Source organism: Hylobates moloch, unplaced genomic scaffold (genome assembly GCF_009828535.3).
Source record: "Hylobates moloch isolate HMO894 unplaced genomic scaffold, HMol_V3 SCAFFOLD_16, whole genome shotgun sequence".
NCBI lineage: Eukaryota > Metazoa > Chordata > Mammalia > Primates > Hylobatidae > Hylobates > Hylobates moloch.
In genome coordinates, this window is record NW_026652291.1 from 41,880,238 (window position 1) to 41,892,065 (window position 11,828).

At 44.5% G+C, this 11,828-nt stretch overlaps 1 protein-coding gene across 1 annotated transcript; it reads right to left on the reverse strand.

Moving 5' to 3' along the window:
- Window positions 1-2,378: 2,378 nt before the first annotated feature.
- On the reverse strand, window positions 2,379-4,436 carry LOC116484495 (PE-PGRS family protein PE_PGRS4-like). Its single transcript, XM_032179279.2, has one exon. It carries the CDS (start codon window positions 4,417-4,419, stop codon window positions 3,880-3,882), a length of 540 nt encoding a protein of 179 aa, XP_032035170.1. The 5' UTR covers window positions 4,420-4,436; the 3' UTR covers window positions 2,379-3,879.
- Window positions 4,437-11,828: the final 7,392 nt, after the last annotated feature.

Genomic DNA, 11,828 nt, shown 5'->3' on the forward strand with positions numbered 1-11,828 from the left:
CAGCCTTTTTTGTTTTTTGAGATGAAGTTTTGCTCTGTCACCCAGGCTGGAGTGCAGTGTTGCAATCTTGGCTCACTACAACCCCTGCCTCCTGGGTTCAAGCAATTCTCCTGCCTCAGCCTCCTGAGTAGCTGGAATTATAGACATCTGCTACCAAACCCGGCTAATTTTTGTATTTTTAATAGAGACGGGGTTTCACCATATTGGCCAGGCTGGTCTCGAACTCCTGACCTTGTGATCCACCTGCCTCGGCCTCTCAAAGTGCTGGGATTACAGGTGTGAGCCACTGCGCCCGGCCTATAATGTTTTTCTTCACAGGCTCCATCATGTCACACTACAGAATCCAACTCCTAGGCTCAAGTGATCCTCCGACCTCCCCTCTAGAGTAGTTGGGACTGCAGGCCTGTGCCATTGTGCCTGGTTTCCAAACTTCTTTTTTTTGGGACAGGTTTTCACTTTCTCTCCCAGGCTGGAATGCAGTGGCATGATCGCAGCTCACTGCAGCATCAACCACCTGGGCTCAGGTGATCTTCCCACCTCAGCCTCCCAGTAGCTGGGACAACAGGAGCGTGCCACCAGGCCTGGCTAATTTTGAAATTTTTTTCATAGATAAGGGGTTTCACCATGTTGCCCAGTCTGGTCTCAAACACCTGCGCTCAAGTGATCTACCCTCCTCAGCCTCCCAAAGTGCTAGGATTACAGGCATTAGCTGTGACATCCAGCCGAAAAAAGTCTTCCAAATATATGTGTATTTGTCCATAAAGTATAGACATACGCTACCATCATTAGCTTAACTCAATCAAAATATACACTTAGAGCGAAGTTCAATTCTTAATAACAGTGGATGTAGGCTGGGCACGGTGGCTCACGCCTGTAATCCCAGCACTTTGGGAGGCCGGGGCGGGGTGGATCATTTGAGGTCAGGAGTTCGAGACCAGCCTGGCCAACATGGTGAAACCCCGTCTCTACTTAAAATACAAAAATTAGCCAGGCATGGTGGTACATGCCTGTAATCCCAGCTACTTGGGTGGCTGAGGCAGGAGGATCGCTTGAACCCCGGAGGTGGAAGTTGCGGTGAGTCAAGTTTGCGCCACTCTACTCCAGCCTGGGTGACAAAGCGAGACTCCATCTCAAAAAACAACAACAACAACAAAAAAAACAGTGGACGTAAATTTACATTTCAAGTAGCCTTGATTTTTTTTTTCTAGTCAAAATTTGGTTGAATTTATTAGATTGGTATTTTACTTTTGAAAAGTGGCAGTCAAAGATTTGATACTGGGCCAGGCAAGGTGGCTCACGCCTGTAATCCCAGCACTTTGGGAGACCGAGGCGGGTGGATCACAAGGTCCCGACTCTGATAAAAAAAAAACAAAAAAAAAAAAAAAAAAAAAAAGGATTTGATCCTGAAGAGTCAGTTCTAACATTTTCTTCTTGTTCTCCCGTGGTTTATTTGCAAAGGACTCTTAGAGTCATTTGTCTGTTTTATGAGGGTTAGTTTAACTAAACTTAGATAATATAATCAGTAAGTCCACTTAGTTGAATCCAGAAACTGCAATAAGAAACTGCAATAAGTCATATGTTGTCAGGGGCTGATTGGGTGGGCCCACCATTGCCAACCCCTAGGAATGGGTAACTCCCACTTTTCCCTCAGGACATCTCCTATGCTGTTCTAGGCCAAGGCACCATTCCATGGACTGAGGGCAGAGCCATTCACTCTATATAAAATAGTAGTTGACCATAATGCCTTTTAGATTAAAATTAAATGTAAATATATTTCTTAATACTTTCTTTTACTGCATCTGAGATAGATTGTCTTGCACTATTCTTGGAGTACCGAAACCCCTGGTATACATGGGAGAAATTACTAGTCCAGAGAACAATTTCTCACATAGGCAAGGATGTTTCCATTTTAAAAAACCTGCTCATTTCAGTTGCTCAGCCATTTTATAGAAAGTGAAATGACTTTGAAATGAATTGTCTTTATAGAGATCCATAATTTGCAAGCAAAATCCCCACTCTATGACATGTTCTAAGCAACAGCTGTGAGAATTTCAAACGTGCACTATGCTTTTAACAGTTCAACTGTTGCCAAGGGAAATTGAATTGGCTTCAAAATCTTCCTTGGTTTTAATTCTGAATTTACCCTCAATCAAAGATTGAAGAAACAGGTCCTTGGCTGGGACACTGAACTTTCATGAAGACTGTACAGGATATTGAGATACGGAAATTTAAGTTTCTTGAGGGTAGGAACTAGACTGCTGGTATTCTATAGTTTTTTTTTTTTTTTTTTTCTATAGTTAATACTTAGTGGTAATGAACTTTATCACGGCAAAAGTGGGCACTAGCCATACAGTGGCCAATCATCTGGAGTCAGTAGGGGGAGCCTGCTTCCATCTAAGAGTCATCTTTTCGTTTTCCATTTCAGTTCAAAGCAGGAATATTTTTATCTTTCATGGCACAAAATTATTTTTCCACTCAAGAGCCATTTCTGGGAGTGTGCAAAGAAAATTTCAAAACTCTAGTGTTTAACAACACAAACAGGAGAAATGCAAATGCATTTTTCGTTGTCACTTGTACATATGGTACATATAGTTTTATTTATATATAGCTCTATTCCCTAACCGTATCGAAAAGATGATATAATGCTGAGGGAAAAAAACTAGGCTATAGATCGACACACATTATTAACATAAAAAGAAAAAATACTAAAAGGAAGTATGCAAATACTGTAAGTGGTTATCTCTGAGTTGAGAAAATATGAATGTTAATTTTTTTGTCCCCCCCCCCCATTTTCTAAGTTTTGAGCAACTGGTACTCTGACGTTTGTAGTTAGCATTAATAATTTCTTCCTTTTTTCCCCTCAAAAAATGTATGTAGGGTGCATTCAAATACATTAATCCAAGAATATTATCTGGAAATGTACCATTTGGCCGTTTGCATTCACCAAGCATGCAAACACATCTCCAAATATCTCATCACTTGTTCTAGATAGATTTAAGTAGTCTTCTCCATTAACTCTTTCGGGTCCAACTTGCCAATTAAAATCTCGAAACTCCTAGTTTGGAGCTGGGTCTTTCCGAGCTCTGAGCAGCCGGCTGACGGGCGGGTTATTCTGAATGAATAGACTGCAAACTGTGGCGACAGCGTTCCCACCTGCATTAACTAAACGAGCGCTGGCCTCAACGCTACAGGGGTCTGATACTCAAAACAGACGTTTAAGGAAAAGGAGATGAGGTGAGAGAGAATTCGAAGAAGGTTCAGCGGAGACCGACTGCTAGGGGTTTCAAGGGACCCATTTACACAAGCAGTGGCGCACCGGCGCGGGCGGGGGATCTTATTCCTGTCTACGCATCACGGGGTCGCGTCCAGAGTGGGACTCCCCAAACCCTGAGGGGCCACACTAGCTGCAGGGCGGGATCAAGTCTCGGGGGCTCCCCCACCCTTAGCCGACCCATGCCCTTGGACTCCTCCGGTCCAAGACGACCCCCGCCCAACGGCTCCGCACAGCACGGAAAGCAAGCCCGCTGATCAGCTAGTCGCACATCTCCCGGAATTAAAGAGCTCATCTCAGGCCCAGCGGCTTCTCACTTCAGCCTGCCCCATCGTCGGGCGGAAGCGGCGGCTGCAACTCCCGAGATCCCGGCAGCATCCGGGTCCCTCATGCTTCGGCCCAATCCTCGACCTCCTCTCTTCCCACCCTCCTGTTTCTCCGCCCTCCTGCCGCCAATCCCTGATCAGGTCTCAGCCGAACATGCTGTCAGGGGAGTGAAGGCGGATACTGGCCAATGAGGCCTCGCTTCCCGTTTGAAGTCTCCAGTGGGCGGGCGCCGGAGGCGGGCGCTGCTGGCCAGAAGGTTCGGTTGCGCGTGTGCCATGGACTCAGCCGCCCGGTGATATTGACAATAGGAGAGAGAAAGGAGCATTGACTGGGACCCACCGCGGGTAGCGAAAGGTGGCTCTGGCAGCGGCGGCTCCAGCTCCTGCGGCTCCTCCTCCTTCTCCTGTCCCCTTCTCTTGCTGCCGCTGCAGATCCAGTCTTCGTCCCTCCCTTCCCCCCCTCCCCACGTCGTCGCCGCCGCCGCCGCCGCCGGGTCCGGGGCAACGAGCTGAGGCGCCGCCCGCCAGGAATGTGAGCGAGGAGCCACCGGCGGAGCCGCAACGGGGTCGGTGCCGATTTGATGGGACGGGCCCGCGGGGGAGGATCGTGAGGCCGCCGCCGCCACCGGAACGCTGAGGTTCGGGTCCGGCCGTGAGGCCTAGAGGCTCTGCCGCCGCGGAACCGGAGGGACCCCGCACCGGACAGCCGTCGCCCCGGGCTCCCCGCAGCTGCCTGGACCTCCCCCTGCACGTCCCGGTCCCGCCGCCCGCCCCCGCTGCGGCCACCTCGCCCGTCTCCCGCCCCTCGAAGCCACAGATCATCTTCGGATTCTTCCCCAGAAGCTTCAAGGTAACTTCGTCCCTCCAGCAACGCGGCTCGCCCGATTCCCTTCTTCCTCCCGGTCCTCCTGGGGAACCTATGGGGCACCGGCCTTGGGAAGGCCTGGCAGGGCAGGCGAGGGGTGCGGTGGGGTGCGGGTGCGGGCTCGGGAGCGCCCGTCCCACTTGTCTGATTTACCTACAAATGCTTCTGATGATACACCTCTCATTCACTCTGCCCCCTCCCCCCTTTTTCTCCACCTTCTGGGATTGGAGTCGTTTTCTTGCCCCCCTTTATCCACTGGCGGGGGCGGGGAATAAAGGGGGGTTTGGTGTGAGGAGGATTCTCTAGCAGCTTATCGTCTCCAGGGCTTGGGGTGTGGGTTAGGAGCAAAGGGAGTATGTAAGCATCCCCACAGACAAACCCCTTCCCTGTCTTTCCCTACTTCCCCTTACCCCCTTTGGATTATCCTGAGCCATGGAAATGCCCCATACCTGCTGATTAGAGGATGATAAAGCTTCGGGAGCGCTGGCCCAGGGCGAAACCTGTTTCCCTGGGCTTTGCACGGACCCGCTGTTACCTTACGTTCAGTTTTGCAGTGCTTCAGGGTTGCGATCCTTGACGTTTATTCTGGGCCTCGGGCATAAGGGGTAAATGATTTTTTTAAAAGCTACCTATATGTCGTCTGTAGAGATGAGAGATAAGGAATAAAGAAGAGACAAAAAGAGTGATGGAGGAAGAGGATTTGCTGAAATTTTGTAGTGTTAGAGTTAGAATGAAGTCTAAATGATTCACATACCCGATTGGAAAATCGGCCCCTAAATTTACAACGTACAAATAAGATGTGGAGCTTTTGGCTGATGCAGTCATTTTGATATTTTAAAGTGATCTTAACATCTATAGTCATTCATAGTTTCTGATTCTATTTGGAATCCATCACATTATATTAAGGCTAAATTAGGTAGATTTTTAAAAACTTTTTGTTTTTAAAAGAAAACCAAAGAAGACTTCCGAATTCCAAACGTCAACATCACGTGTGTATGTGTTTTTAAATGTTTTTGTTATTTTTACATTGTCAAAATCCACGTAATCCAGGTAACTTTTTATTCTCACGTGTTCAGGAAGAAATTCCCTTACTCTTTTATTTAGAAGTTAAAAACCACTTGTCTTGTGTATTGGAATGACAGGTGAGTAATTGCATTTCAGCATTTCCCCCATATGCGTTACTTCTATCTGAGTCTGCCATTAGTCTTGCATGAAGCCTCAGTGCCATGGAAATGATGGCATCTGTTTAAATTGGTGAATGAAATTAAGCTTAACGCTTGTTACTTTCAGGAAATAGGCTTCATTTTAATAACTCGAGAGGGTTAAACAATGCAAAAGTGCTGTTCAGTTCCATAAGTTTGATGGAATGAAAATTGGTATTTGATGATGAACTTCAAGGTCTAAACCTCAAGGGAAGTCAACTTGGTTGTTTCAGTAGGCTGTGAATTTATGTTTTCAGTTCAACTTTGGTGCTTGATTTTCTCATAGTTTTTATTAAGCTTTAATAACGTAAGGTGGCTTTATTCAAAAAGAAGACTTATTTGAAATATTTTAATTATGCCTTTTATGTGTTTTGAAGTAATCTAGCCTGTCCTCATTTGCAGTGTGGTATAGTTTATCATAGCTAACATAGCACATCCCATTAAAAGTTATGCCTAGATAGTTTCAGTAGAAGTAAATTTCACCTTGCTGTGATACATTGGTATAGATTCTTGAAGTACACTAAGGGTTTCAACAACTCCAGAACCCGTTCATAATATTAAATATCTTGGGAAAATGTATCGATGGAAGTTTTCCAGCTACAGAATAGCTCCAAAAATTACTTGAAGATGTGAAGAGCTTTGCAGTTAGAAAATGGGCAGGCAGCATAGATTTCTTTAAGCCTAGATGAGTATCTTTAATGCTTATAATGGAGTGGCACAATACATTAGAGTTCTGATATTGTTTCTATGATACTTACATTATTTTCACTAAATTTTCATGTTTTCCTATTAACATATGACTTTTCTTTTCTTTGTTTCTTTTTTTTTTTTTTTTTTTTTTTGAGAAGGAGTTTTGCTCTTACTGCCTAGGCTGGAGTGCAATGGCACAATCTTGGCTCACCGCAACCTCTGCCTCCCGGGTTCAAGTGATTCTCCTGCCTCAGCCTCCCGCGTAGTTGGGATTACAGGCATGCACCACCATGCCTGGCTAATTTTTGTATTTTTTTTTTTTTTTAAGTAGAGATGGGGTTTCTCCATGTTGGTCAGGCTGGTCTTGAACTCCCAACCTGAGATTATCCGCCTGCCTTGGCCTCCCAAAGTGCTGGGATTACAGGTGTGTGCCACCCTGCCTGGCTTTTTTTTTGAGATGGAATCTTGCTCTGTCACCCAGGCTGGAGCGTAGTGGTGCCATCTTGGCTCACCGTAACCTCCGCCTCTCGGGTTCAAGCGGTTCTCCCTTCTCAGCCTCTTGAGTAGCTGAGATTACAGGTGCATGCCACTGCGCCTGGCTAATTTTTGTATTTTTAGTAGAGACAGGGTTTCACCATGTTGGCCAAACTAGTGTCAAACTCCTGACCTCAAGTGATCAGCCCACCTCGGCCTCCCAAAGTGCTGGGATTACAGGAGTGAGCCACTGGGCCCAGCCCTTTTTTTTTTTTTTTTTTTTTTTTTAAAAAAGACGGAATCTCACTCTGTCACTCAGGCTGGAGTGCAATGGTGGGATCCTGGCCCACTGCAACCTCCGCCTCCCAGGTTCAAGCGATTCTTTTACCTCAGCCTCCCGAGTAGCTGAGATTACAAGCACCTGCCATCATGCCCAGCTAATTTTTGTAATTTTGTAGGGACTGAATTTCACCATGTTGTCCAGGTTGGTCTTGAACTCCTGACCTCAAGTGATCCACCCATCTCAGCCTCCCAAAGTGCTGGAATTACAGGCGTGAGCCATTGCACCTGGCCAAGATAAGACTTTTCTTAACTGATTTTATTTTCTTTAGCACATATTCCCATTTTCATGAATATTGTGTATGGGAATTTTGGAATTTGTGTGACTCACATGTATGCTTCCACCTTGGGAATGTATGGGTTTATGATACTTCTTTCTCTTCAGTAGGGATATGTCCTCAGCACCAACTACTCCTCCATCAGTGGATAAAGTAGACGGATTTTCTCGGAAGTCCGTCAGAAAAGCCAGACAGAAGAGGTCGCAAAGTTCCTCACAGTTTAGGTCTCAAGGCAAGCCTATTGAGTTAACACCTCTGCCGCTGCTAAAAGGTAAGGCTCATGACCAGGTGATGCATTGTTTTTCAATTGATCTTTCTGCATCTATATATAATTTCCTTTTTGTAGAGTTTTATGTGTGTTGCGAATTGAAGGGATGGGATACTTCACATACATTGAAGTTACTAATGTGTGACCAGATATACCCACTCTCCTTTTTAAAGGCTCAATTTAGTCTGTCTTTTGGCAAGTTAAAAGAAACTTATTATCAGGAGAATATCTCACATTGGTGAGTAGGTAAACTAAGTACTAGAGAAACTTTAAGATGTCTGGGTTTGTGTTTTTCATTTTTTCTTCTGTTGACATTTAGGGATACATTATATGCAATGACAGCTACAGATTATCCTGTCTTAGGAAGTAGACCCTAGTAGAGGAGATGGTACCATTCATTAATTTACATATAGAAAATGGTATTTGGGAGAATTCATTTTTAAAAATCAAGAAAAAAATTGTCCATTTATAGTTGTTTACATGCACTCTTGTTTTCAGATAGTACAAGTAGAAAAGGTGTATGATGATCATACTTGTTTAGTATGATCTTTTCTTTGAAATTTGTTCATTTTTTAATTTTAATTTTTATCTTTTGAGATAGAGTCTCCCTCTGTTGCTCAGGCTGGTTCACAGCAACCTCCACCTCCTGGGTTCAAGTGATTTTCCTCCCTCAGCCTCCCGCGTAGCTGGGAGCACAGGTGCCCGCCACCATGCCCAGCTAATTTTTGTATTTTTAGTAGAGACAGCGTTTCACCATGTTGGTCAGGCTGGTCTTGAACTCCTGACCCCAGGTGATCTGCCAACCTTGACCTCCCAAAGTGCTGGGATTACAGGTGTGAGCCACCGCGCCTGGCCTGAAATTTGTTAAAAACAAGTTTTTTGGTTGGTTCTATTTTCTTTTTTTTTTTTTGAGATGGAGTCTCGCTCTGTCGCCCAGGCTGGAGTGCAGTGGCACGATCTCGGCTCACTGCAAGCTCCGCCTCCTGGGTTCACGCCATTCTCCTGCCTCAGCCTCTCCGAGTAGCTGGGACTACAGGCGCCCGCCACCACGCCCGGCTAATTTTTTTTTGTATTTTTAGTAGAGACGGGGTTTCACCGTGGTCTCGATCTCCTGACCTCGTGATCCACCCGCCTCGGCCTCCCAAAGTGCTGGGATTACAAGCGTGAGCCACCACGCCCGGCCTGGTTGGTTCTATTTTCTTTTTTTTTCTTTTTTTTTTTTTTTGAGACAGAGTCTCGCTCTGTCGCCCAGCCTGGAGTGCAGTGGCGCAACCTCGGCTCACTGCAAGCTCCGCCTCCCGGGTTCACGCCATTCTCCTGCCTCAGCCTCTCCGAGTAGCTGGGACTGCAGGTGCCTGCCACCACGCCCGGCTAATTTTTTGTATTTTTAGTAGAGACGGGGTTTCACCGTGGTCTCGATCTCCTGACCTCGTGATCCACCCGCCTCAGCCTCCCAAAGTGCTGGGATTACAAGCGTGAGCCACCGCGCCCGGCTCGGTTCTATTTTCTTTTGAGACAATCTCATGCTGTCACTCTGGCTAGAGTTCAGTGGGGACAGAGTGAAAGTGCAGGTTGAGGCCGGGCGTGGTGGCTCACGCCTGTAATCCCAGCACTTTGGGAGCCCGAGGCAGGTGGATCATGAGGTCAGGAGTTCGAGACCAGCCTGGCCAACATGGTGAAACCCTGTCTCTACTAAAAATACAAAAATTAGGTGCAGTGGTGGACACCTGTAATCCCAGCTACTTGGGAAGCCGAGGCAGGAGAATTGCTTGAACTGGGAGGCAGAGGTTGAAGTGAGCCAAGATCGTGCCACTGCACTCTAGCCTGGGTGACAGAGCAAGACTCTGTCTCGGGGGGAAAAAAAAAAAGAAAGTGCAGGTTGGGGCTCACTGTGGCCTCTGTCTCCTAGGCTCAAGTGATCCTCCCTTTCCCGAGTAGCTGGGATCAACTTCCCGAGTAGCTGGGACTACAGAAGCGTGCCACCACGCCCAGCTAATTTTTCCGTTTTTTTGTAGAGATGGGGTTTTGCCATGTTGCAGAGGCTGGTCTTGAATTGCCATGGTGTTCCCGTGCCAGGATTGTAGGCGTGAGCCACCATGCCCGGCCCAACACGTTTTTAATATGAAGTTTTTCTAAATTAGGCATTTCAACTTTTGTTTGGGTACGTGGTTACTTTTTGTCCCTTTTAATTTTCATCATGTTTGCTTCATGTTTATGAACAGGAGTTGTTTGAAAAATATCAGAACATAGCTTTTATAGTGTGGAAACTATCAGAATTTACCTTTGAAGGTGGGTGTTTATGTGCTGAATACTGAAGAATGGGGGAGAGGGGATACGAACAACACAATGAGCTGTAGTGTGGCTTGGAGGAAACCAGGCAACCTGGTTTGCTAGTTCATTATTGCAGACTTATTTCTGTAACAGTTTGTGAAATCAGAAGGTATTATAAGAAAAACTGGAATGTAACTGGAAAAGATCCTCAAAATTTAGCTTAGGATATTTCAAGCTTCTATTTTTTCCATATGAATACTTTTTTTAAAAAAGGGAGAGAGATTCATAAATAAGATTCCAATGTTTATACAAAATTTTTGGAAACTGAATACTGATTACTGTAAAGATGACATATCTACCAGTCAGTAAAGATGAGCTCCTAGGAGCTTTGGGGGAGAAAATTTTGACTAGAGATTTTGCTGGTAAAAATGAAAATAGTCATTATGAGGCTTTGGAAAGAAAATGTAGGAAACACTGTAGATTGAACTATGCTTGAAATATAAAGTTGGGAGACACTGATTTTTAGTAATCTATTTAATCTGAAGTAGATATGTAATAGCTGTTAACTTCTATATCTGTGAAGGACTTCATTCTGAGGAAGCCAGTTAAACTTTTTTTTTAGGGTTAGAAGGAATTTAAAAACTTACACTAATTTCTTGGATCTTATGGTAAACAATTAAATTAGGACTTCACTGACCACTCATAGTCAGGGTATTGGTTTTGTGGGTAGTGAAAGAAGCATGCATGAGAAGAATTTGGACACATGCTTTAATGTATTTTTTCTTTAATGCTTTAATGTCTTTTTTCTCATTTTAAAAAATTATGGTAAAGTATACATAACATAAAATTTACCATCTTAACCATGTTTAAATGTGCATTAAGTGCCTTGACATTGTCATGCAACCATCCCTACCATCCATCTCCAGAACCTTTTCATCTTCCCCAACTGAAGCTCTGTACCTATTAAACACTAACTCCCTGTTTCCCCCACCAGCCCTTGGCAACCACCATTCTGTTTTTTGTTTCTATGAATTTTACTACTCTAGGAACCTCCTATAAGTGATGCCGTGCAATATTTGTCTTTTTGTGACTGGCTTATTTCACTTAGTCAAGTGTCTTCAGTGTTCATCTCTGTTGTAGCAGGTGTCGGAATTTCATTCTTTTTTGAGGCTGAATAATTTCAGTGTATATACATACCATATATTTTTTAATCCATTAATTCATTGATAGACACTTGGGTTGCTTCCACCTTCAGGCTATTGTGAATAGTGCTGCTGTGACCATGATGTACAGATACCTGTTTAAGTTCTGACTTTCATTTCTTTTGGGTATGTACCCAGACGTGTAATTGCTGGATCATATGTTGAATTTTTTCAGGAATTGCCATACATATTGCCACAGCAACTGGACCATTTTTCATCCCCATTAGCAATGCATGAGGGTTCCAGTTTTCTATATCCTCACCATGACTCATTTTCTGCTTTTTAATTTTTTGATAATAGTCATTATAATGGGTATGAAGTGGTATTTCAGTGTGATTTTGATTTGCATTGCCCTAATGATTAGTTATGTTGAGCATCTTTTCCTGTGCTTTTTGGCCATTTCTATATCCTTTTTCTCACTTTTAAAAGTGAAGTCTGCTAGTATTGCCAGTTTTCCAAGAACTCTGCTTTCCAAGAATGTGATTTTTTGAACTTGTATATTTTGCCAGTATGAGAGAATTGGAGAGTAACAGGACTATATACTCACAAACCTAATTCCAGATTGACTAACAGTGATTGTTATGTAGTAAGCACATTCTGGGTAAATATTCTGGAGAGTATTCTATAAGTTAGATATCCATC

What these genes read in the sequence shown, in the direction of transcription:
- LOC116484495 (XM_032179279.2), bottom strand. Translation starts at nt 4,419, where the DNA reads ATGATCTGTGGCTTCGAGGGGCGGGAGACGGGCGAGGTGGCCGCAGCG.